General features: G+C 47.3%; 1 protein-coding gene across 1 annotated transcript in view; it reads right to left on the bottom strand.

The window, feature by feature from the left end:
* DNAJB13 (DnaJ heat shock protein family (Hsp40) member B13) overlaps positions 1–26,468 on the bottom strand; it is a 119,865-nt gene that overhangs the window by 42,593 nt on the left and 50,804 nt on the right. Inside the window, exon 2 of the mRNA XM_069640134.1 lies at positions 24,486–24,589. Coding sequence (XP_069496235.1) covers positions 24,486–24,589 — 104 coding nt within the window. The remainder of the gene's footprint in view (positions 1–24,485; positions 24,590–26,468) is intronic.

Here is a 26,468-nt window from a genome sequence, read left to right as displayed (position 1 = left end):
CCAGAACCCACGGGTCTTACCCTTCCCTGAACTGCCTGATCCGCAAACACCTGCGGCAAACGCCTGTGTTAGGTATCTAATCTTCATCCATGGTCAAACGATCACTTATCTCTGTGAGCACAGACCGTGATGCAGCTTGCTGCGAACAGGAAATGCTCCCCAGCCCCGCCCTATGTTGCAGGGGACAGGGTCTGGTTGTCCACCAGACACCTCCAGCATTCCATGCTTCCCAGTTTTATTGGTCCTTACAAGGTGGCGAAGGTGATAAACCCAGTCCCCCATCATTTGTCTGCCTATCTCATGGCGTATTCATCCTGTGTTCCACACCTCCCTTCTGAAGCCCTGCCCTGCCACCACTTTGCCCCTGGCTCCCGTTTTGAGGAACACCTCTGACGAATACGAGGTCAACAAGATCCTCGGGTTTAGTGTGATCAAGGGTCGCTTGGTCTATCTGGTGGACGGGGTGGGTTTTGGTCCCGAAGAAAGGTCCTGGGAACTGGCCTCTAACGTTCACGCCCCGGCCCTTGTTTCCCGTTTCCACCGTTCATATTCCCTTTGCCCACATGGACGTGGGCCTTTGAGGGGGGGGGGGGCTCTGTCACGCCCCCTCCAGGTAGTCATCCCGCTCCCATCACACCCCGATCGTCAACACACTGGGCGGGATACCCATAATATACACCATTCACGCCGAAAGACATTTGCGGTCCAATCTCACATGCAAATCCCTTGGCAGCTATGGCCACACTGGTGGTTGCCATGGCGATTCGAGAGTCACGTGGCGCGGGTCCGCCTTACTGCCGTGGTCCTGTTTGCACAGCGTGTCTCCATGACAACTGCATAAACGCACTGCCAAGCGTTCGTTGCTTCTCAGCTGTGTTACTTCCTGGCGAGTGGCGTTTCTCTGTTTCGTATCATGTGGATTTTGGAACTTTGCTTACGAATTCTGGACTGCTTTTGTCTCAACCCTTGGCTATGGTGCTTTGGATATTATACACGCGGATCAGTCTGACCTCGGCCTTCTTTCACTGACTGACTGTTTTCTCCTTTGGCTACAGCGCTTCATTTCTTGCTCACACGGAAGACACTGACCTCAGCATTCATCACGGATTGTTATTGCTTCTTCCCTCGGCCACGTCATATCCTGGACTACCAGCATCACGTGCAGTCTGTTAACCACACAGACTTCTGGAATTCTTGAACTTTGTTTTTTATCACCAGAGATTATCCGTCATTGCCCACAGCATCAAGACCAAGAGGTGACACCCTGAGAGTGTCTCCGGGGGCCTGCTTCATCTGGCTCCTCCCACACCAACATTCTTACACAGGGGGAACAGACCAGCACCACACAGAGGGAAGAGGACACATCTATTCCCTCAGGTATACATGCTCCCAAAGACCCACAGGTAGGTGCCTTTTCCCCTTTTCTGTATTATTGCATATGCCGGTTGGTTTTTACTGTCTAATCCCTAGTGCATAACCAGTTTCCTTTGCAGCCACGTGGAGACCTGGTGTCCCTGTTCCATTCACCTGTGGCCCCAATAGCTGGTCAGCGAGTTGTTTACTACCTCTCTGACTGGTACTTGGGGACAGAGGCATTCCTAGTCAGCACAGATCTCGAATCGTGACACTAGGCCTAGCCACTAGGCCTTCGGTTGTGGTCACACCTCTAGGTTTCTTTAGGGCACACTAGCTATGGCCTTTCTCCGTGGCCCCTTGACATGTTGCCCACTAGGTTTCGTTGGGGGCTACTAGTCATGGTCTTCGGACACTTTTCATATTGCACCATTCGGTTCCTTAAAGTAACCCAGCAGCCATAGCCTTTGGCCACACCCATTACCACCCGCCTCACTGTAGCTGTAAAATACCCCTTTTCATTTGACTTAATCCAATTGTTTTAACTCTCTCTTTTCTTTTAAAGGATTTCCCCATAACCGTGGTTATCAGTGTACTACAGACACAGTTATCCATAAAAAAACACAAATAACCGTGATTAGCTGTCAAAAGCAGACAAAATCCAAAACTCCTCCCTGCCCTCTTTAAGGGGGCAGAAGTAAGAGATCGACACAATGGTGGCACTGTGATTGCTAAAAACGTTTATTGTATCCAGAATACTATAAGGGGTTTCCCTGCCTCAAATAATAAACTATGGAACCAGAGAGAATCTAAAAAAAAATAAGTGTCCACTCCTACTTCTTTCCCTAACACTTAAAAATAACTAAAGGTAAAGGTCTCTCCTGAGTCCAGAGGAATGATCATCTGGACAAAGGGTTTAATGTTCCTTTGAGACAGGTCAGATGGAGTATTTCCCTTCCCCTGGTTTCTCAAGGTTCAACATTACCAGAGGGGATGACTCCCTCTCCCTGGTTTCTCTCAAGTGTCCCACAATACCAGAGGGTATGACTGCCATCCCTGTGGTTTCTTTCCAATGTTCCACAATACCAGATGGGAGGATTCCCTTTCCATGGTTTCTTCTACTTCCTTAGCTGTGGGTCCCCGACCCTGGTTGGTTGACCTGGTACTCTTCCTTGCCAGGTACTGTGGTGAAGAAGAGGTATGATGCTTCAATTACTTCCCAGCTCTCTATATGCAGTCTACCTGGTTTACTTCCCTATCAGGCACTGTACCTATGACAAGCCACAAGAATATACTGGATTGCTTTTATGGGTGCGGGTCTGAGTCTCACAGTTTCGGACCTTGATGCACCAACGACCTGGTGTACTCTCCTGCCACGTACTGTGACTATGAGGAGCAACGAGGATACTTTTATGGGTGTGGGTACCAGACTTCCACTTTCTATCTTCTTTGCACAGTCTACCTAGTATACTCTCCTGCCAGGTACTGTGACTACAAGGAGCAATGAAGATGGTCCTCCACTCTGAAAAAGTTCTTTGGTTTCTATTAGGGTCCGAGAACCTTACTCCTGGGCTACTTTTTTCCTTCTGCCTCTCAGCCACTGGATTGGGGCCCCGGCGGTTCCACTTCCACCCGCATACCTTTTCCTCGCAGTCCATGGTTGTCTTTGGGGGTTTTGGAATGCCCGTGATCTCTGCCGAGGGGCTTTCCCACCTCTCAGCATTTTGTGCTGTGGCTTCGCCATGGGAATCCTTCTCCGGCTGGCATGGCTCCTGCTTCCCATGCTTGCCGGTCTTCAGGGACGTCTGGAGTTTCTTCTTCTCACCCTCCTGAGCGGTCCGTCTACAATGGAGCTGCTGCGCACCGACTTGCTTCCGTCTGGTGTCGCGGTCTGCCTTCTTCCTCCTTCAGGGCTTTCGGTTTTTAATACATACACAATGTCCATAGTGACTAGTCAGCTCGTGTTGGTTTCATGGGGTGCTCTTCAGCACTCTGCCTCTTCTTCATCCCAGTATTATCATGCTTACCCTCTACTGGGTCACAGATGTTCTTCCTCATACCAGCTCTGCAGTGGACCGCACATGGGTACTTACTCTTCCTCGTCTCAGTACAAGGTAGCCAGTAATGGTATACCCTACATAGATATATTGAGGTGTGTGAGACTATGTTGCCCATTACAGGGTTCGAGGGTGAGGGAGGCGGTAAAGGGGCGGGTTAGTACCGCATCCTCTTCAAAATGTCCTCCCTTGTCTCATAAGTGGTTCCCTATCCCATGTGATCCTCCCACGATGCACCACCCCCGCTGGGACTATTGGACTGTGGCCACACTGCCCTGGCCCCATGGGAAGAGTCCCCCCCCCTACGGGAGAATAGACGACAACTAGGGATTTGTCACACCTCCAGTGTACCCCCATCCTCGTGCCATGCTCCACCAACTCCCTTCAGATTATTTTCCCCCTCCCTAGTCCTCTCCTCTTCTCCCCCAACAATCGTCCTTTCATCCGACACACTTTCTTTCCTGATCTAGTTTTCCATCATAACCACCATTATCCCACCGTTCAAGCCCTGAACGTAGTCCCCGGAACCCTCCCCTAGACCCCAATTTCACTGTGTCCTCTTTCCCCCCTTCTCACCTCCAGCCTGATGCCATTTCATATTTATTCTTCCTCCAAATGGCATTTTAGATGTTATTTAAGTGGTTATGTGTGTGGGAATATACATATACACACATCCATAGGAAAAAAGGACAATGGTTTACACATTTGTATGTGTCTAAATCGTAAGGGCAGTGAAAGGGTTAAGGATCCTCACTTTATTAAATTGAGATTTGGGCAGTTTGGACACTTTTTTGGCTAACCCTGGAAATACCCATTATAACCGCAGTTACATCTCGCATTGAGCAAAAAAGGCAGCTTTTTCATTTCTGAAAAGCGTCACTGATGCATTATGGGAGACATATACAGCTATAATTTTGGGAGAAGGGGCGCCCCTTCTCTGTCAAATATTTTAACAACTACTGGATGGAATAACTCGAAGACCCTCTTGGAAATGTTATTAGCCTCTCTCAGCCGCTCTGCTGCAAAGTACCAAGACCGATTTAAAGGCTTCAAGGGCTGGGGCACCCTGTTCTCTGATGAATATTTTAAAAACTCCTAGATGGATTTACCCCCAACCAATCAAGGAAATTAACTCAATGCTGTGCCCAAATTATGTCTTATTTGGTCCAAATCTACCAAGAGTTTTTCACGCTATGGCTGTTAAAAAAACGGCACTTTTTCTCTATAGGAAAATGAATGGGATGAAAACTGTGGTGTTTTGTTTTCTTAATAACATTTTCATTTTTATAATGTATTGTTCCCAAAATGTGTAGTTTGGTGGTATGTTTGGCAGACTTTTTGTTTGAGAATTTCATTCAAATCCATCCAGCAAGTCAAAAGTTATTAGCAATAAAATTCGGGGGAAAATGGCTGCTTTTTCGTTTCTGAAAATACTGGCGTCTGGGCTGCAAAGCCTCTGTGGCCCGAGCAATTCTTTTACTAGAATTGGATAGGTCCTCACAGAAGACGCCATTTGCTGTGGCCATGAAGCCAATGTACAGTCATTATCTTCTTGATGTCTTTGTGGGAGAATATCTCCTGCAAATACTCTGGTAGAATCCGCATGGCTAAGAGTAAGCGCAGAATATAAACCATGATTCATTATCAAAAAGTCTCGCCTCGACAGTCCCACAATTAGCGTAGCCCCGGATCTTTTCCAGACCTAGCAACAACCCTGCTCCCAGCCAATGAGGAGGCTCAGAACAGGGACATTACCACATGATAATCCCGCCGTCCAAGTCTCCTCATAGCGGGAGGCCACCATCTTCCCCGTACTGAGATCTCATGTAAGGGCTACACCGCGGCCCTTTGTCCCCTTCCCGCACCCGCTTTTCCACATATTCTTCTCACTCCCAGCCTCGCTCCACTTACCTTCCACGACCTGGTTCCTCGCTGACGCCAGGAACACTGCAGTTCCTGGCGCATCCCTGCAGCCCGGTCAATGACTGTCATGGAAAGAGAGAAGGGACTACATAGTCCCACCTCCGGATCCATGACGCCCATCTTTTTTTCCCTCCTTTCAAACAAACTATTAGTATCTGTTACATTGTGCCCGATACAAATAGCAATATTACCCTTGCAAAGGGTGGGGGGGGCTTTAGCAGACCTATTAATGCCCCAGGCTAACAGGTAAGCCCTCACTTCGCTCAGGCTTCTACCTGGCCTGGGGCATTACCTGGCCCAGTAATGCTCCCCTCTCCCCTGCTCGGGTAGTATTGCTTAAATATAATTACAGTGGAAGTAACAACACCAATAAGGTAATAATAAATAAAAAATGGAAATGCCAACAGTTTGGGCTTTTGGGAACTGCCATAGTGGTATTAACTGGCCATTGATGGTAGCAGTTGTTTGTAACTGTGCTAGTATCTGGGCAGCTAATAGCAGTGCCTGGGAAATGCCTAATACTTTTACACAAGCCAAAACTGTTGGCTTTGCCAATGCTGGTTTTTAACAGGACTTCAGTGAAGGGCACACAGAGTCGAGAAGCCAAAAGGTAGACCTGGGCAAAAGACATTTTTACTCCAATTAAGCCACGGTTGGAAGGGGGTCATTTTATTCCGTCTGCTAAATGCAGAAAGAACCACTCTACATAACACTCGTGTTTTAGCAGTCCCCCAATGTGCAAATGCATGGAAATTCACGAGAACCTGAGTTTAAGTGCACTTTCTGAACTTCGTAGAGCAATCGTAAATGCCTCCTGCCATGTATTTGCATGTATGAGGCATTTCCATTATTTCCCTATGGAATACAACAGTTTTTACTAGTTGCTAAAAGCTGGCACATTATAAAGGAATCTAATGCATATCTGCCATCATCAGAATTAGATGCGGACAGATATGCATTTATTTTTGAAAGGTGGAGCGTATGGGGTAGTGGCCATGTACGTTTTGTTCTGGGTACTGTGAGAAACCGGACAGTGTCTCTCTAGCTAGACTGCGGGATCCGTCATCCAGGTGAGCAGGACACGGCCATCGCTAATGGATCCAGTTCCTGGGGTGGACCAGTGAGAGAGGATCACCTGGATGGGGGGGGGGGGGGTGGGTTCCTTGGGGAGTGGGATGCAGTATCCCCCTTCTTTCAACACCTTTTCCCCATCCTACCACGTAGGATCACTGCTCCTCCCTTTTTTCCACACAAACACTTTTGCACAACACAAATGACAACTGACTAACACCAGAGCCATTTACCTGACGTGTCCCAATACCAGGGTCAAGCAATTGAACAGAATCACACACACCGGACGGCCCTTTCCCTTCCCCACAGGGATAAAAGTTGGAGCTTAAGAGCACAGGACGAGCAAGGCAGACCGCACAACATAAGAGCTACCTCAGCACAGCAGTTCAAGAGGAGGAGAAAGATGGGGCAGAGCGAGAGAGTGACAAGGAGAGAGTCAACCTTGCCCTTTCCCACCATGGCCAGTGTAAGCTCCGCAGAGCGAATGATAAGTCTGTGAACAATAGCCAGCATGTACTGCACCAGATGTCAACAGTACACAAGACCCTCTTCCGCTGATTGTCAAGCCGTGGAGAGACACTTGGCTTTCTTTCACCTCAGAGTCAAGGTTCGTACCACAGAGACAAGCAGTTCATCCCAGCCGGTGTGTCAAGTGGAGTGTCGATAAGAAACCAAACTGTGTTGAATAAAAAGCAGCCGAAGCCTAAGTTGAATTTTAAAAAGCAAAAGAATACTATTAACGAAGGAGGGGGGGGGGGGGGAACCAAGTGCAGATGCATCTGGCACCACCTGGGTGCTCTCGCAGGAAACTCTGGCCGATTACGCAACGAGTACCGTAACCAGAAGGCCTTGGGAAAGAGGCAAAGAACGGTCAAAGTGGTCAAACAGGGGTCTTGTAAAATCCTCTGTACCGTTGAAAGTCTTTGACCGACAGAGAACTGTGAAAACTAAGGAAAGTGAATCTTGCATGGTGAAAATTGGTACATGAACAGTGTGTTACAAAAGTCGATGAGAGTAAGCCCGGCAAAGGGAAGCCGACAACCAAATGTTGGCAAGAATGAACCTGGGAGAGGGAAGCCGAAAACCAGGGGCAAAGGCCGAAAAGCCTCTTTAAAAGGACTAAGATTTGTGAAGGTAAGAAGCATTGCAAGTAAATGGGAAGGGAAGTGTCCCCCTTTTCATCTGGGGTCCGAGCCCAACGGAGGGAGATCCAGGGGTGTAAAGTTATGTTCACTAAGAAAGGAACTGTGATGTTAATTTGTTGAATACAATTTATGAGGGGTCGGCGCACAGAAGAGGGGGACCCAGGGGTGAAGCCATCACCCAAAGTGTTTGTAGAACAGAACTTTGTGTTTGTTGAGAGCATCAGGCCTTGAAGGCCAGATATTTTTCATCATAAGAGACTTAACCATCGAAGAATCTGATAGCTGATACAGAACTGTCAGCTCGTGCTGGGAAGGCTCAAGCGTGTGCTGTGCTCCAAATTCTCACCTTGGCCCGTGCTAAAAACGTGGGGAAGGGATTCCTCGAGGCAATCACATCCTGACCTATTCTTTGTGAACACTTTCTTCCTTTTTCTGTAATTAGTTATAAGGAATTGGCAATAGGTTTTTCTTAGTATAGACCTTTTACTTTGACAGAACGCCACAAGGACTGCCTTATTTTTCATTTGATGGTCGACGCTTGCTCCCATCTTAGATTTAGGTTTAGCATAGGCATTTGTCCACCCTGCACTTACAGTTTAATAAACACCCTTGAACTGTGATCACTTGTGTCTGGCTTTACTGTTGTCACCATGCGTTCCTTACAGTACCTACCGAGCCAGTAAGGGCTTTGAAATGCCCTGGTGTGACAAATGAGGTTAAAACCATGCATATATCTTTTATACATGGTTTGTACTATTCATTAACTGCTCTGGGAGATTGGAAAATGACCCCCTAAATCTGTCCCATTGTTAAGGGTGATTATGTTTCTTAGGACTCACATTTTTAACAAAAAAAAGGCACAGTGAGAATAAATGATTTGCCCAGGATCATACACGTTGCTGAAGTGGTGAAACCAGGATTGGGAGCCCAGTCAGTGATTTAAGCTCTTGGCTACCCATCTTCCCATCAATGAACAAGTTACTTCTTACCTTGTAACGTTCTTTCGATGGGATGTTCCTCCAATGTATTCCTGATCTTCATAGATTGCATCCCAGCTTACTGGCCTTGGACATTTTTTCAGTAGAGGGCGCTGCGTGTCGACGTCCCTCGAGCAGGTGACCCTCGACAGCCTCCGTCTCGGCGCCAACGTCATAGTGCGTATAAATAGAATCGCGCAGCGACCATTGCTCAGTTCCGTTTTGAAGCTTGAAATTAGCTGTGCATGAATTGGTTATTGACCTTGAAGGAGCGTAAGCTGCAACTACAAGGGAAGTTTTACTGCGGGGATTGATGGGAGGGGCGATAAGGAATACGTCGGAGGCACATCCCATCGAAAGAACATTACAAGGTAAGAAGTAACTTTTTCTTCGAAAGGATTGTGTCCTCTGACGTTTTCCTTATCTTGATAGACTCCCATACCAGTGGTGTGAAAGAGGAGGTGGGAGTAAAATTGGAATATTTCCCTTTAAGAATGAACAGAATGTAACACAGCTTTGCCAAATCTCGTTTCCTGGCTAGAGGAGGAATCCAGATTGTAGAATTTTGTAAAGGTATGTGCGGACGACCATGTGGCAGCCGCACATATGTCCCGAATCGGTACCCCTCTTTGGAGAGCCGAAGAGGCTGCTGTAATGCTCACCTGATTCCCACGGAGGCGCCGACCGTTCTGGACTGCTACAACTTCTTCCACGGTAAAGCGTGGTGCTTGGAAGATGGACTGGACTGGACCCCCAAACCTCGTCTGTCTGGCCCGTAGAATAATCCTTCTGTAGATGGGAAAAGGGAGTTAACTGTCTGCTAGATTGTTTGTGAAATCCCCCCCTTTTTCCCCTTCTCACCCTCCTCAAACCCTAGTTATGCCTTCCGCAGACTCTCACCTTAATTTCTGTATGGACGAGTTCTCCATCCTGCTTCTGACACAGGGGCGCGTAGATTTCCAGTTACTTCACTGGATCTCAGATTTGGCGAGGGTTCGATGTCTGCTTGCCTTTACCAAAATGCTGCCGTAAGTATATAGTTCAAAAGATCAAGTCTTATTTGTCCCTTGGCCTTTGTTTAATTTTCAGGGACTAGGTGAGGAATCCGTGTGGAGGAATGGATTCGCCGAGGTAAGCTCAGGTGAGTACTTTCAATGAAGGTGTGCCGTAGTGGTTTGCTCCGACACCTTAATGAGTGTGTCATTTTTCCCCATAGGGGCCGGGGTACGGAAAAACCAGAAAAGCCGCTCCGACCCGAAAAGGGAACTGAGGTCCCAACAAAATTCAGGTAAGACTTAAGGTGAGTAATCTGTCCTTTTGCAATTAGTTCGTTGCTCACCTTGTTTTGTCCTTTTTCTCCGTAGGTCTTGAATGCGACCGATGTCTCCTATGGGCGCTGAAAAGGTTGCCGGCGCCACGTGAAGGTAAGTGGAAGCGGCGCGGCAGCGTGAGAAGCGGAGCGCTTCTAACTATTGTCTTTCTTTTCCGTAGGTGCTGGGATGCGGCCGATGTCGCCTATGACCGCTGAAGAGCTAGACAGTGCCACGTGAAGGTAAGTGGAAGCGGCGCTGCAGCGAGCGATGAGATGCGTTTCTAACCCTTGACTTTCTTTTGCAGGATCAACGGAGTGAAGAATCCGGATGCTGGATGAAGGTAGGTAATGTCCTAATGCTTGCCTTTCTCTCCTTGCAGGTGTTCCAGGTGCTGGCGGGCGTGGCAGGAGCCAGGATGCAGGAGCCGACTCGGTGAGCATCCTGCTGCAGATGCAGAATAACGCAAAGCATGTGTGGCCATCCGGGCGTTGTTTAAATAGCCTTGGAAGAGCTTCAGGTGAGTGTTCTTCCACTGGCCCCTCCCGAGTAAGAAAAGAGTTCCTGAAAGAAAATAGTTCCTCCCCAGCCTTAGTTGGCTTGGAGCTTCAGACAGCATGGTCTGCCTCGGGTGAGTATGCAGCATGGTCTGCCTCGGGTGAGTATGCAGCATGGTCTGCCTCGGGTGAGTTCACCCAAGCCAAAGGCGCCAGGACAAGGTCCAAAGAGCCCCTATAGGGGTTTGCTGGGTCCTGCTTGGTGAGTATGAAGTCTGCTTCCAGGGACGCTGGGCCTGACCTGGCTCCTCGGGAGCAGGCATCATGACAGCACTCCCCCCCCCCCCCCCAAGGCCCCTCCCAAGGTTGTTTTCCCCGGGGGTTTTGGTTTGTCTGGGAAGGTCCGGTGAAATGTTTTAATTAACCGAGGAGCATGTACATGGTCATGGGGTTCCCATGACCTCTCTTGAGGCCCGTAACCCTTCCAATCGATTAGATAGAAAAGCCTTGATCTTATTTTAGAATCTAAAATGTTCTTCACCTCGAACTCCGGTTCTCCCTCCACTTGAATGGGTTCTGGAGGCTTGATTAGTCTGGTTCCGGGTTGCACAGGTTTTAAAAGTGACACATGAAAAACAGGATGTATTCGCATATGAGCTGGTAAATCCAGTTTAACGGCCACAGGATTGATTATGGCCGTAATGGAATATGGTTCCAGGTATTTGGGATTAAAAGTTCGAGGTCCTTTGAGTGATAAGTGTCTGGTAGCCAGCCAGACTTGGTCCCCAATCTGGTACTGAGGTGCCTCACTTCGATGCCGATCAGCACTTTTCTTGTATCTTTTCTTGGCTTGTTGTAAATGTTCAGTTGCTTCTTTGAAGGCTTTGGTAATTGCGGTATGCAGCTGGTCCACTGCGGGTGTTCCGAGATCTTGAGGTGGATCCAGGTCAGAGGTTCGAGGGTGAAGCCCATATAAAGTGTAAAAAGGACTTTGCCATGTTCCAGAGTGCACAGAATTATTATATGCATATTCAGCAATCCAAAGAATGTCTTTCCAGTTACTTTCAGATTGTTGCAGCATACAACGTAAATATTGTTCGAGAGTCTGGTTCGTTCTTTCTGTTTGACCATCGGTCTGGGGGTGATGACTGGTTGATAGTCTTACATCAATTTGTACCAATTGACAACATCTACGCCAAAAGTGGGAAATAAATTGGCTTCCTTGATCTGAAATCAGCACAGACGAAAATCCGTGTAACCGGACAACATTTTCAAGGAATTCTTTAGCTAGAACCGAAGCTGAAGCTAAACCTTTTAATGGAATGAAGTGTGCCATCTTGGAGAATAAATCCACAATAACAAGAATAGTGTTATATCCTGAAGAGGGGGGTAAGTCCGTAATAAAATCCAATGACAGGGTGTGCCAGGGCGATGGTGGAATGTCTAACGGTTGAAGAAGACCGGCTGGTCTTTTCTTTTGGCCTTTATTTTGGGCGCACACACCACAGGACATCACAAATGATTTTACATCTTTTCGCCAAGAAGGCCACCAGAATTGTCTTTTCACCTTTTCCTCAGTTTTGGCAATGCCGGGGTGTCCCTCTATTAGTGTATCGTGATAACAAGAAACAACTAGCTTTTGTAAATCCGTGTGTGGAAGAAATAATCGTCCTCGGAAATAAGGTAAATCGTTATCTATAGTAAAATCAGATCCCTTTTGAACCCCGTCCTGCAAGTCTGTTGGGTTCAGGAGTTGTTTAACTCTAGTTTGGATATTTTCTAGCGATTGTGAAGAAGTCATACCTAAGATCCTCTGTTCGGGAATTATCGGCACAGGCTCTGAGTTAGTGACTGTGTCCCCCATTCCAATTCGGGATAGAGCATCCGCTTTGCCATTCTTACAGCCAGGACGGTAGGTGATTATGAAATCAAATTCAGCAAAAAACAGAGCCCAACGGAGCTGTCGAGATGACTGAGCCTTGGCGGTTTTCAAGTACTGTAAATTCCGATGGTCGGTGATCACCATGATGGTATGTCTTGCGCCAAGGAGATAATGTCGCCAGGCCTTAAAAGCAGATTTAATCACTAACAGTTCTTTGTCCGTGATGGCGTAGTTAATCTCGGGAGCCGAGAATTTTCTGGACCAGAACGCAACGGGATGCAGTTGGTTAGTCTCTGGGTCCCTTTGAGAAAAGGACAGCTCCCATAGCTAGACTGGATGCGTCGGTTTCGACGATATAAGGGAGATCCGGGTGCGGGCGTTTCAATACGGGTGCAGAAGAAATTTAGCTTTTAGTTCTTGAAAGGCTTGCTCAGCTTCTTTAGACCATTCAAAATGTTTATTTTTTCTTAAGAGTGCAGTGATGGGTTGAACCACCCGTGAAAACTCCGGAATGAACCTGCGATAAAAATTGGCAAAGCCAAGCATGCTTTGAACACCTTTTACAGAGGTGGGTAATGGCCATTTGAGGATAGCATCCACTTTTCGTGAGTCCATGTGGACTCCTTTAGGTGTCAGGATAAAACCTAGAAATTTGACTTCCGTGACATGAAAAACACATTTTTCAAGTTTAGCAAATAGTTTGTGTTGGCGCAATTTCTCGAGGACTGCCCTGACATGCTTTCGATGATCAGATTCTGAAGAGGAGTATACAAGAATGTCATCGATGTATACGATAACACAAACATTGATGAGTTCCCTGAGGACATCATTCATGAAATATTGGAAGGCAGCCGGTGCATTGCACAGTCCAAAAGGCATAACTTGGTACTCAAACAACCCATATTTAGTGCGGAAGGCAGTTTTCCATTCATCGCCTTCTTTGATTCGCACTAGATGGTAAGCCCCCCGGAGATCTAGCTTGGTGTATATGCAGGCATCTTTCACTTGGTCAAGGAGTTCAGGGATCAAAGGCAAAGGGTATCTGTTTTTGACAGTTATCTGGTTCAGTGCGCGGTAGTCTATACAAGTTCTGAGATCGCCTTCTTTTTTTGGTACGAAGAATAAAGCCGAGGATGCAGGAGACTTAGACGGGCGAATAAAACCATTGGCTAAGTACTGGTCCAGATATTGTCGTAAATGAAGATTCTCGGGCTCGGTAAGGGCATAGATCCTGCTGCAAGGGGGTGTTGCACCGGGTAGTAGATCTATCTGGTAATCGTATGACCTGTGGGGCGGTAGAGTATTGGCCTGTTCCTTTTGGAAGACGTCTTGAAACTCTTGGTACTCTGGCGGTATTTGCAAATTGACAGGAGTTACGGTAGCTAGGCCAATGCTTGTATTTCGTGGATAGCAGGTTTGTACACACTCTGGAAAGGGTATCCTCTTTGCTCGCCAATCAATTTGAGGATTGTGTGTTTCCAACCAAGGGATTCCTAGAATTACTTGAAATTGCAGAGCCTTGATTACATCAAACACCATTGCCTCCCGATGCCCGTCTTGACCCAACAATGTCACTTCCGTGGTGGAGTGGTTTTAGGGCAAAGAGGGAGGTTCATCCTAGAAGCCAATTCACGATCCACGTAGATTCCTATAGCCCCACTATCGATGTATGCCTTAATTGCATGCAACCGTTCAGGCTGCTTTGGATTTATGAGGACCATTGGCATGGTGAAGTGCGAGGTCAAAGAGTTGGTTTTTAAGCTCGGCAAGCGGACCTCTACGCTTGTCGGGCGTGGTCGTTTCCCGGCTCAGATTCTACAAGATCTTTATCCTTGGCTCCGACCGCCTTTTTGGGCGGTTTTACAGGGCAGTCTTGTAAGAAGTGTCCTGAAGTTCCACAATAGAGGCACAATTGCATTTGCCATCTTCTTTCACGCTCCCTTTGGGTTAAAGGTCCCTTAAATACTCCAATCTGCATAGGTTCAATAGCATCGACACCCTTGGGGTGAACCTGGGCTTTGGCGAAAACCCGGGTTTCAAACCTGGACCAATCTGCTTTTCTGTTTTGAAGCCTGTGATCCAGTTGGACCACTAAGTCAATATAGTCCGAGCAGTCCTGGGGTGGATTTACGACCTGGGCCAAGACATCTTTAAGTTCTCCACGTAGACCTCGATGGAATAGCGTAATTCTCTTTTCCTCGGGCCATCTTGTTTCCACAACTAACCTATTGAAGGCCGCAATGTAAGCTAAGAGGTCCAGATTACCCTGTCGTAGAGATAGGAGTTCGTTGTCCAGGGCCTGTCCCTGAGAATGTCTCGCAAAAAGTATTTCCATACTTGTCTGGAAGGCTTGAAAGTTCTGAAGGATCGGGTCGTCTTGAGAAACCAATGGGATTGACCAATCAGCTGCACTGCCGCTGAGATAAGAAAGTACAAAGGCTACCTTGGTTTGGTCATTCGGGAAGGCCCCAGGTCTGCAGAGGAAATGCAATCGGCATTGATTCATAAATACTGCGAATCTTTTGGGATCTCCAGCAAAACGTTCAGGCGAGGCCAGTGGCACGTTTCCAGGTAGATTGATTTGCACTGGATTAGATGACGCCACGGGGGTGAAACTACCCCCTGAACTTGGTAGAGGAGTTTGACCAGCTTGACTCTGCAACAGCTGGCGGGCAAGATCATCAGTTCGTTCCTTTGACACAATTAACTCCCTCCTGAGGGCATTCGTCTCCTGGCGAGCGGAATGAACTTCGGCCCGTAATTCCCCTAATAGCTGGGCCAGCTGGTCTGTCTCGGAAGTTTCCATGGCGCCTGGGTAGGAAGTTATTGGTAGGCTTCGCGTTCTGTAACGCTCACCCGATTCCCACGGAGGCGCCGACCCGTTCTGGACTGCTACAACTTCTTCCACGGTAAAGCGTAGTGCTTGGAAGATGGACTGGACTGGAGCCCCAAACCTCGTCTGTCTGGCCCGTAGAATAACCCTTCTGTAGATGGGAAAAGGGAGTTAACTGTCTGCTAGATTGTGTGTGAGATTCCCCCCTTTTTCCCCTTCTCACCCTCCTCGAACCCTAGCTGTGCCTTCCACAGACTCTCACCTTAATTTCTGTATGGACGAGCTCTCCATCCTGCTTCTGACGCAGGGGCGCGTAGATTTCCAGTTACTTCACTGGATGTCAGATTTGGCGAGGGTTTGATGTCTGCTTGCCTTTACCAAAATGCTGCCGTAAGTATATAGTTCAAAAGATCAAGTCTTATTTGTCCCTTGGCCTTTGTTTAATTTTCAGGGACTAGGTGAGGAATCCGTGCGGAGGAATGGATTCGCCGAGGTAAGCTCAGGTGAGTACTTTTAATGAAGGTGTGCCGTAGTGGTTTGCTCCGACACCTTAATGAGTGTGTCTTTTTTCCCCATAGGGGCCGGGGTACGGAAAAGCCAGAAAAGCCGCTCCGACCCGAAAAGGGAACTGACGTCCCAACAAAATTCAGGTAAGACTTAAGGTGAGTAATCTGTCCTTTTGCAATTAGTTCGTTGCTCGCCTGGTTTTGTCCTTTTTCTCCGTAGGTCTTGAATGCGACCGATGTCGCCTATGGGCGCTGAAAAGGTTGCCGGCGCCACGTGAAGGTAAGTGGAAGCGGCGCGGCAGCGTGAGAAGCGGAGCGCTTCTAACTATTGTCTTTCTTTTCTGTAGGTGCTGGGATGCGGCCGATGTCGCCTATGACCGCTGAAGAGCTAGACAGCGCCACGTGAAGGTAAGTGGAAGCGCCGCTGGAGCGAGCAATGAGATGCGTTTCTAACCCTTGACTTACTTTTGCAGGATCGACGGAGTGAAGAATCCGGATGCTGGATGAAGGTAGGTAATGTCCTAATGCTTGCCTTTCTCTCCTTGCAGGTGTTCCAGGTGCTGGCGGGCGTGGCAGGAGCCAGGATGCAGGAGCCGACTCGGTGAGCGTCCTGCTGCAGATGCAGAATAACGCGAAGCACGTGTGGCCATCCGGGCGTGGTTTAAATAGCCTTGGAAGAGCTTCAGGTGAGTGTTCTTCCACGGGCCCCTCCCGAGAAAGAAAAGAGTTTCTGAAAGAAAATAGTTCCTCCCCAGCCTTAGTTGGCTTGGAGCTTCAGACAGCATGGTCTGCCTCGGGTGAGTATGCAGCATGGTCTGCCTCAGGTGAGTTCACCCAAGCATTACCATATGTTCTGTCATGATGAGCCTGGCGCCTATGGCGCCAGGACAGATGCCTTTTATGAGCCTGGTGCCAAAGGCGCCAGGACAAGGTCCAAAGAGCCCCTATAGGGGTTTGCTGGGTCCTGCTTGGTGAGTATGAAGTCTGCTTCCGGGGACGCTGGGCCTGACCTGGCTCCTCGGGAGCAGGCATCATGACAGCTGCGATACCCCTGCTTGAATGAGCCCTAAAATGTTGAGGGGGCTCTTTCCCTGCCAATTTGTAGCATTCTAGAACGGCTAAAATAATCCATCTTGAAATGGTCTGTTTTGTGATTGGCCATCCTAATTTGTGTCCTGCATAACCTATAAACAGTTGGTCTGCTTGCCTTATCCCAGCAAGTCTGTTGATATAAAAACTCAAGGCATGCCTTGGATCCAGCCTATGTAGCCTCTCTTCCTCTTTCCCTGGATGGAGAGGAGGATGGAATGAAAGTAAGGTTATTTTCTGAGTGATGTGGAATTCAGAGACCACCTTTGGGAGTAAATAAGGCTTCACTTGTAAGACAACTTTGTCTTCGTGAAAAATTGTATGAGGGGGTTTGCAAGATAGAGCTTGTAATTCACTCACTCTTCTGGCAGATGTTAGAGCCAATAGTAAGACTGTTTTAAGGGTGGGAAATCTTAATGAACAAGAATGGAGCGGTTCAAAAAGAGTACCCATCAGAAAATGTAAGACTAGATTTAAGTCCCACAAGGGAACTTGGAACGGTTTTGGGGGATAAACATTAGTTAACCCCTTCAGAAATTGAATTACTAGGGGTAATTTGAAATATGATGGCTCCTCCGCAGTGCGCTTAAAGATTGACAGCGCTGCGAGGTAGCCCTTGATCGTACCAACTTGAAGACCTGAATTCGCCAAATAGAGCAAAAGAGATAACACCATTGGTGTACCAGATGAAAATGGTTCGATATTCTTTTCTCTACACCAGCTGCAAAATCTGTTCCAACTGCAGCGGTATAAAGTCTTTGTTGCTGGCCTTCTAGCCGAAAGCAACACCTCCATGACGTCATCCGGGAGGACCCACACTTGTATCTCAACCTTTCAGAAACCAAGCGTGACGGTTGAGGGTTCTGATGTCTGGATGGAGAACCTGACCTCCCTTCTGCGAGAGAAGATCCTCTCTTTGCGGAAGACGAATCGGAGGGCAGATGGACATGTCCAGAAGGTCCGGGTACCACGTTCTCCTGGCCCAGTCCGGGGCAATTAGGATTATAGTCTTCCGGAATCTTCTCAACCTCCTGATCATCTAAGGAATGACAGGAACTGGAGGAAACGCGTATAGAAGTGCAAACTCCCTGTCTACTACGAACGCGTCCCCTAGAGCTCCTCTCGGGGGAAATTCCCTTGAACGCACTTCCTGTTGATACTGGTGGCGAACAGATCCACTTGAGGGGTTCCTCAAAGGGCGAAGATCTCTTGAAGGACTTCCTGAGCTAGCTCCCACTCATGGGAGACATACTCTGCCTGCTCAGAGCGTCCGCTGTCAAGTAGTTCTCTCTGGCTAAGTGAACCGCCGATAGAGAGATTCCTTCCTGAATTGCCCAAAACCAGAGCTGCATCGCCTCTCTGCACAGTGGCAGTGATCCTACGCCTCCTCCGTTGTTGAGGTAGTGCATGGCCACTGTGTTGTCCGTCATTAATAGGACATTTTTCCCCTTGTACAGATGGCAGAAAAGCCTTCAGCGCCAGTCTGAAGGCTCTCAGCTCCAACATGTTGATATGTAGTCTGGACTCCGATGGAGACCAACGACCGCTGATGGTCAAGTCATTGGCATGGCCTCCCCACCCAATGAGTGAGGCATCCGTGACTACTGTTATCTCTGGCCATAGTTGCCAAAACTGTTCTCCTTTCAAAATGTTCTCCCGACAGGCCCACCACTGAAGGTCTCAAGCCACTCTGTCCGGGACCTGAAGGAGATCTGTCATTCTTCCTGAGAATTGCGACCATTGGGTTCTTAGTGCCCACTGGAGGGATCTCATTCTGAGGCGAGCCTCTGGCACAAGGAAGATGCAGGATGCCATGAGGCTTAGCAATCTCAAAAAGTCGAAGGCTGGGAGATGTTGGGCATTTTGAAACTTGTTGACCATCTGCAGAATATCTTGAGCCCTCACCTCTGGTGGCGAGGCTTTTCCCAGGGAAGTGTCCAGGACCGCTCCAATGAACTGGAGCCTCTGTGATGGTATCATCTGTGACTTCTTTAAATTTAGGGAGAAGCCCAGTTTGTGAAGGAAGTGGCAGACATAATCTAGCTGGATCTGAGCTTGTTCCGAAGATACTGCTCTGATCAGCCAATCGTCCAGGTAGGGGTAGACGTGGCTCCCTTCCCTGCTTAGACTTGCAGCCACTACCGACAATAGCTTGGTGAAGACCCTCAGGGTGGAGGTCAGCCCAAATGGCAGAACTCGAAATTGATAGTGAGAGCTGCCAATTGCGAACCTCAGGTATTTCCTGTGTTTGAGATGGATTGGCACATGGAAATAAGCATCCTGAAGGTCTAGAGATACCAACCAGTCCTGAAGCTGGAGGGCCTGAAGGATCTGAGAGGAGAGTTACCATCTTGAACTTGTCCTTCCTGAGGAAGTTGTTAAATTCTCGTAAGTCCAAGATGGGTCTCAGTCCTCTGTCCTTCTTCGGTAATAGGAAGTAGGGGGGAATACCAACCCTTGTTCCTCTCCGCCGCAGGTACCGGTTCTATGGCACCTTTCTCTAGCAGGTCTAGAATCTCCTGCATACGGAGCGGATCTGGAAACTTCAAAGAGTTGTTCCCCGGTGGATGAATCTGAGGGGTGTGTAGAAAAGGCAGGCAGTAACCTTGGGCAACTGTCTCCAATGCCCAAGCATCTGACATAATAACCTGCCATTCCGCCAGATGTTGAGTTAACCTGCCCCCTACTGGTGTCTTGTGAGGAGAGCCCTCAGAGGGGTTTAGAAGCGGCTGACACAGATGCCGAGGGTAAAGTGGCACCTGCTGCTGCGGTTTTTGTACCTTTAACCCGTCCACCACGGGTGAATAGTTTCTGGCCCCTTTGAGCTGGCTGTCCTCTGCCTTTTCTGAATGCGGAGTAAAAGCGAAAGGACCTACCCCTCCAGGATGTTCCTGAGGGGCGATTCGGAGTCTGTCGGATTGCAGCCCCAAGAGATTTCGCTGCTGCCTTGGATGTTTGTAACTTCTCCAGGCTGTCATCAGCCTTCTTACCAAATAAAGAAGTGCCGTCAAAGGGCATGATCAAAAGTCTGGCTTGCACATCTGGAGCAAAACCAGACTTCCGCAACCACGCAAATCTGCAGATTGTGGAACTTGCCGCCATGGCCCTGCTGATACTGTCAGCAGAATCAATGCCTGTTTGAAGGGATTCGCACATTGCATCTTTCCCATCTTTAATGATGTTTAAAAATGCTTCCCTTTCCTCTCCTTCTGGGAGACAGTCAGCCACAGATGAAGCACACTCCCAAAGTGTATGGCTGAATCTTGCAAGCGTGCAAGTGGCATTAATAGATTTAAGCGCCATGCTACATGCCGAAAATACTTTTTTTGACATAGCATCAAACCTTTTATCATCCCTGACCTGTGGAATAGTAGGGTATGCAGATCTACTATTTAATGAAGTTGCTGCTTGTACAACCAAACTCTGGAGTTAGATGTTTGCTGAAGTATTCAGGATCTGAAACAGATACCCTGTATTTGGCAGATAGTTTCTTGTTAACTGCAGGGATAACTTCAGGAGTTTCCCCAATTAGCAGAGATCTTTCTTTGGAGAGCAGTATGAAAGGGAACAACAGGATCTTCCTGTGGACCCTTAACAAAAATGTCAGTAAGGTCATCCTGCTGAAAAGAAGGTGAAGGTGTAGACCACCCCATGAATTCTATTACTCTAGCCATCAGAACCCTATAAAGGGTCTCAGCATGCTCCCCAGGATCTGGTTTAGCAAACTCTACTTCTGGGGAAGTATCTAAACTACTTGCCTCCTGTAAAGAGTCTTGAAGATCTTTTAACCTGTTGTCTTCAGAGATAAATCCTTCTGGTATGGGTGTTGTGGTCCTTTGTAAACCAAAAGGTCTCCAGAATCCTCCCCTTCCTCAGAGGACAAAGCTCGAAAGTAATCAGACCTAGGATATGGTTTAAAACCCATTTTTAGGGCAGAAGGGGCCAAGTTGGTTGTCACCGATTGAGAAAACGTCAAAGTTGTAGATGTGGAAGTCAAAGGCTTCGACAAACCTCATAAAGGCGTCGAAAAAGTTTGGAGAGGCCTCGAAGTACTCGAGAGGAACGGAATCCTACTCTGAGTTGTCGACGTCATGGACACCTCCACTGTCTCTTATGTAGTGACAGTTGCAGGTCTGTCTTTTATCGGAGTCGACAGTGGCGTCGAAGACGGTGTCGATGCAACCAATTTATGCGTCGACGGACCCTTCGACATAGGCATCGATGACGCAGATTTATGAGTCGAAGAAACCTTTGACGACGGCGTTGATGACGCAGATTTACTGCCTTTACTCGAGGGTTTGTGACGCTCTCGGGTAGTTTCTTTCGCCGGGTGCAACGAATCGCAGTGTTTTGACTTTTTGGGTCTTTCACCCAGGGTATCAACTTTAGCCGTGTCCGAGGGGGTCGAGGCCGCTTTCTCGAAGACGCTAAGCATTTTCATATGGAATTCCTTCCACTTAGCTGGAGAGCTTTGTTTGATGGGGCAGGTGACCCTTTCCGGGACCCTTTCCGGGAAGACAGAAGAAGCGGAAGAAGAGGGAGATCTACGACGCCTCTTCTTTGAGTGTTTCGATCTCGAAGACTGTTGGGAACCGCTTCAAGACTGTGAACGGGAAGGTTTCCTGTGATGGTGAGGAGACAAATGTCTCGACTCTGCCGAAGAAACTTTTGAGGGAGTAGAAGTTTTGAGAGTATTACCTCTTTCTAGCTTCCCCTTAAGCTCCTTCAAGGCTTTCGCCGTCATGGACATACAGTCCTCGCATTCCGAACAGTGATGCTCCAATCCCTGGCACCACAAACAGATCCTGTGAGGATCAGTCAATGACATTTTCTTCCCACAATCACGACACTTTTTGAAGCCGGACCGTGGGGTCGACGGTTCGGATGAGGAAGCCATCGAATAAAGATGATATCTTCGAAGAATAAGATTAGTCTTCTTGAAGAAAGAACTGAGCAACACGATTCCGAGGCCCACGAAGCGCGGAAAAACGGAACTGAGCAATGGTCGCTGCACGAGTCTATTTATACGCACAATGACGTCGGCTCCGAGACAGAGGCTGTCGAGGGACACCAGCTCAAGGGACGTGGACGCGCAGCGCCCTCTACTGAAAAAATTTCCAAGGCCAGCAAGCTGGGATGTAATCTATCAAGATAAGGAATAAGTCGGAGGACACAATCCCTTGGAAATAAGTATTTATTAAGTTTTGTGTTTGAATAACAATGCATTTAAAAGTACACAAAGCGCACAAAACACTAAACTGACATTAGTTTAAGAAAACTGTAGAACAAAAATATCTTTATTTTAACGATCCTGACTAGAAGGTCACAGTAAAATCCAACAAAGGTATTTAAAACTGTTTAAACTATTTTTTAGGGGAAAGAACATGGTTTTTAAGTATTCTCAGTGAAAGAAAAAGCAAGGCAATGTAATATCACCTACGGAAGTCTTTACTTCACATAGCATGGAACGTTATGCTTCCCCTCCTATTTATTATCCCCTCATTCACAACTCTTAGTGGACAATAGTTCTTTCCCAGGCATAGCTGTGTCTGGGCTATCAACCTCTAATCGCCCTTATTGTAATGCTTTGTTGATACCAAGCGAAACTTCAGGGAGAGGAGCTGTGCTATCCTGTTCTTTGAGCTTTCACAGGAGAAAGAGTGGGCGCCGAGCTGGACAAGGAAAAAGGCAATATGGCAATGAGCACTGCTTTGGAGAAGTCCCGCCCCTCAAGAAGTGCAGATGGTGAGGGCCGGATAGAGCCGGCCCATTTAAGGCACTGGGTTTCTACAATATGGTCAAATGGAGTAAAAGGACTAAGGCTCGGGGAGTGGAGGGAGAAGCCCAGAACTCTTCAGCAAGCTCCAAATGTCCTGGAGATCAAACCCCGACTACGAGCCCTTTAGAAAACGCAGATAAGTGACCTGTTCAAGCACCTCTCCGCTAACAATTTGAAGAAAAGGGCACATGATCCACCCTCACTCTGCCACCTTCACCAGTAAGCAAGCTGTCACTCTAAATATCTTGGCACATCTACCTCCTATCCCAGCAGTCAATCGGGAGCCAAACCTGAACCACCGCCACCACTAATGTAACTGTATTCATCACACTTAATTTATGCTTCTACCAGACAATTAATTCAGTGTACCCTGTTAATTGTAACAGAAGTGAAGTGTTTGGAAGGCAACGTATCGGACCAATAGAAATGACCCTAGCTTTCTTTATCTGGCATATCGTACCCTGATCAAGCACACTCTCACTCTTCCTCTGTGCTCTCGCTCTCTGTCTAGCTGTCTCTTTCTCATTCCACATCTCTCTCTATCTCGCTCTGTGGAAGAGTCCAACATTGTCAAATATGAATTTGTTAGAACCACCCCAGATGCTGCCAACAGCAAGCTGATCAGAGGGAAATAAACAGATATCTTGAGGGAAGAGTAGTACAGTGTCTTTTTATGGTTAAAAGTAGAATGAGACCAGCAGCAACAGTGGCATCCCCTAAGGGAATGGTCTGGTATTTGGTGAAATACATGGACATTGATATGCCCTTTAGGAATCTCGCCATCACACTGTGGGTTCAATGTTCACAACGGTTGAAAGGAGGTGAACGTGTTTGGGCTCCGAGAGGGGTGCTGGGCCTCAGACAGACTTTGTAAGGGTCTAGAGGAACAGGCTAAAAAATGTACAATTGCATGTGTTCTTTTCCGATTTTTATGGATTCTTAGTGTTTGTGCACACTCTAACAAGTATGGCAGTTCAGTAGCCAGCATGCAAAATTAAACAGATCATTGGTTTTCATCTGAGCATGACAGTTTCCATGAAGGAAGGACATTTTGAGGAACAAAAACGTGTGTATTTTCATCAAAAGCTAAATGAAAGTATTTCATTGCACTAACACTGCAAACAGGCTCTTTTTCAAATTTTAGAATGCCAATTTCTAATAATCACGTAAAGCATATAGATTAGTCATAATACAAAAAGGTACACTTTCACTGTAGAAAAACACATTATCAAAAGCTAGAACAACCATATAAATTATTTTCTGCTATAAGGTTATCATTCCAAGATGGACAGTCTGGTACACTCCTATTGTACTTGTTAAAAGGAATACCCCTTTGAGAAAGGTGAAGTGGACAATAAGAACCATGAGGGTTCCTAGCTGCTTTGCATACAATGGACGAGGAGCATTTTGGGAACATAAGAATTACCATAGCTTTTTATTGTTGACAATTAGGTCTCTGGTAAAAGGGTTGTATGCTTGAATCACTAAGTACATAATCCATGCTGGACTCCGTGTTAATTTGATGTTTCGCAACACTCAACCTAACATTAAAGGGTTTGGGACCATGAACCATATATACTGATTCTGACAAACAGTAAAACCAGAAGAATCAGATCATACTGCACTACACTGCTAAAACAGGGCAATGGGCAAGTTATGGCGGAAGGTTGAATCAGATAACAGAGGGTGCAAACCATCAAACTCTTTGATAAAAGTCACCTTGACAAAATCTCTAAGAAGAAGAGGACAGCCTCAGAATTTGGATGCCAGGATACACTGGTTGTGACATTTGTTACTTCAGGGCTGTATTTGCTTTCCTTTCATCGTCCATGTGCTGAGAGCCCTCACAGAACTTTAGTGCATGCCCAGTCCACAATGCACAGACCTCCATAGAGAATTAATTGCATTGGATGCAATACATGAATATGCCGATTGCTTTACCCATTATGCGGGTCAACATTGCCCTGGCACGCTTTGGATTCATGGTGAGCTTTATGTTATTAACAAAGATCTCATCTTCATGCACATATCCCACACAGCGCTGCATGTGAAGCCTTACTTACGATCACTGAGTACATCATAGGCTTCTGCTATGTTCTTGAATCTCTGTGGTGCGCCCGGTTCTTTATTTTTGAATGGATGGTACTTGAGGGCAAGCTTACGATACCTGAAACAAGAAAACATGACAAGTACATTTTCAAAAAGATGGGTTTGATAAGAGCAAACACAAAAAAAAGACTGATTTTTCTTCAGAAGATTTTGTGCGGCCCTCAATATGTGGAAATATAACACTAAACGGCCCCCCAACATCCTGCACCCCCGAATCAGATCCTAACCCCCCCAAAACTCCCTTTCCTCCTCCCCACCTGCCTTTCTCGCACAAAGCATTCCTCCTGTACCAACCCCCACCACAAACAGTCACACAAACATGGAAAAACATGTTTACCCGCTCTCTGGCCTCTCTCTTCCCCCACTTAAACATTACTCACACGCATACATACAAACAAGCACTCCAAAACACTTAACTGGTCTACCAACGTCTTCTGGCTGCGCTGTGCCGGTCAGGCCCTGCACGCACTTGTGTGCATCACAGGGGCCGACAGTCCAGTTTAGAAAGACCTCTGGAGTGGTGTCTGAGCGGTCTATCTAAAATATGTTTTTTTTGTTTGTTTTCAAATCGGTGATTTCACTTAGTACCGTCTGAACCTCCCTTTCTATTGAAACACATGTGTGCTCTTCTGTATAAAAGCCCTGTGCCTAGAGTGTATAAAAGCCCTGTGCCTAGAGGGAAAGGGGGTTGCTGTGCCAAGTCTCATTCTGTCATCGGGTTGCTGTCGTCCTGTGTATACTGGCCTTGTTGACTGCTATTAAAGACATTAACCAATCCACCTGGAGAGTCTGTGGTTGATTTTTCACAACAAGATTGGTGCCTGCGACGTCGGATTCCCATTGCCTTGCGGCGAAACTCAAGGATCGCCGGACGTGACTCCCAGTGATCCCCATGGACCAAGGTAAGATGATTTCATTGGTCGGGACTGCTGGCAGGCACGACCAGGGATTCAGGCAGTAGACAGGGCAGAAGAGCCGACTGAAATTCGTGGGTTGGTGAGCGCAGTTAAATGCAGTGCTATTTGTCAGGTCTTGTTTATTGTCGGAAATCAGGTCAGGTTAATGTTTGTCTCTGGTAAAGAAAATCTGGTACCTGGAATCTAGAACTCGTTTGTTTGTCCTAGAACATAGGTGGGAAAGTACCCTGTCTACAAATGTGTTGATCTGATCAGAAAGCAATGAAAGCGGTTGGCCACCATATTAACTCTAAAAGCAGTGCAACCATGCAACCTACGGACTTGGCATAAGGCAACTATGCCCGTCAGAGTAGATTAGTATAGAGCAGGATCATGGAATTAGTGTGTCTTGTGCAAATGTGAATAAAATATTGTTGGATGAGAGCCCTGTACTAGCCCTTTCTAAAGCTTCCCTGTATGTGCAACTCAGTTGAAACCCCAGCTTTTATTTTCACAATCTCACCTATCTTAGCATGGGAGCCATATTAGACTTGGTTTCGTCCATTTATGTGTCCCGTCTGTGATACTATGTCATGAATCAAGTACATCTACTAAGGCGCAAACACATTCCAGGCTCACTCCCCGCTTTATGTATCTGTCAGGGAAGCAGTAACAAGAACTCTCCGCACAAGAAACACAGGATCAAAGGCTCCATGATTTCCCGAAGCCGGCGATGTCAGTGGGTGCAGTCGTGTTGGTGGATGCCATGGCGTCTGGTTGACCGTAGGAGACTCCTCGCTGCTAGTCATGTGACACGGTGTAAGTCACATGGTTAGTTTTCCGTGGCAACCTGCTTAAATGAACGCTCAGCGCGGTTGTTCACCGCTTCCCAGCTGTGTTCCCGGCCGGCGTCAATCATTCTTGTTGCTTCATTTCTTCCCGCTTCTGGTTTTTTGAATCTTGGACCCTCAATAAAGAACTCTGGACTGCCTTTTGGATACTCCTACTTGGTTTTTGGTTGCTTCACTTTCCTGGATTTTC

This window comes from Ambystoma mexicanum, chromosome 7q (assembly GCF_040938575.1).
Source record: "Ambystoma mexicanum isolate Mex_15411 chromosome 7q, UKY_AmexF1_1, whole genome shotgun sequence".
NCBI classification, from domain to species: Eukaryota; Metazoa; Chordata; class Amphibia; order Caudata; family Ambystomatidae; genus Ambystoma; species Ambystoma mexicanum.
This window is presented reverse-complemented; position numbering and strand designations above follow the sequence as displayed.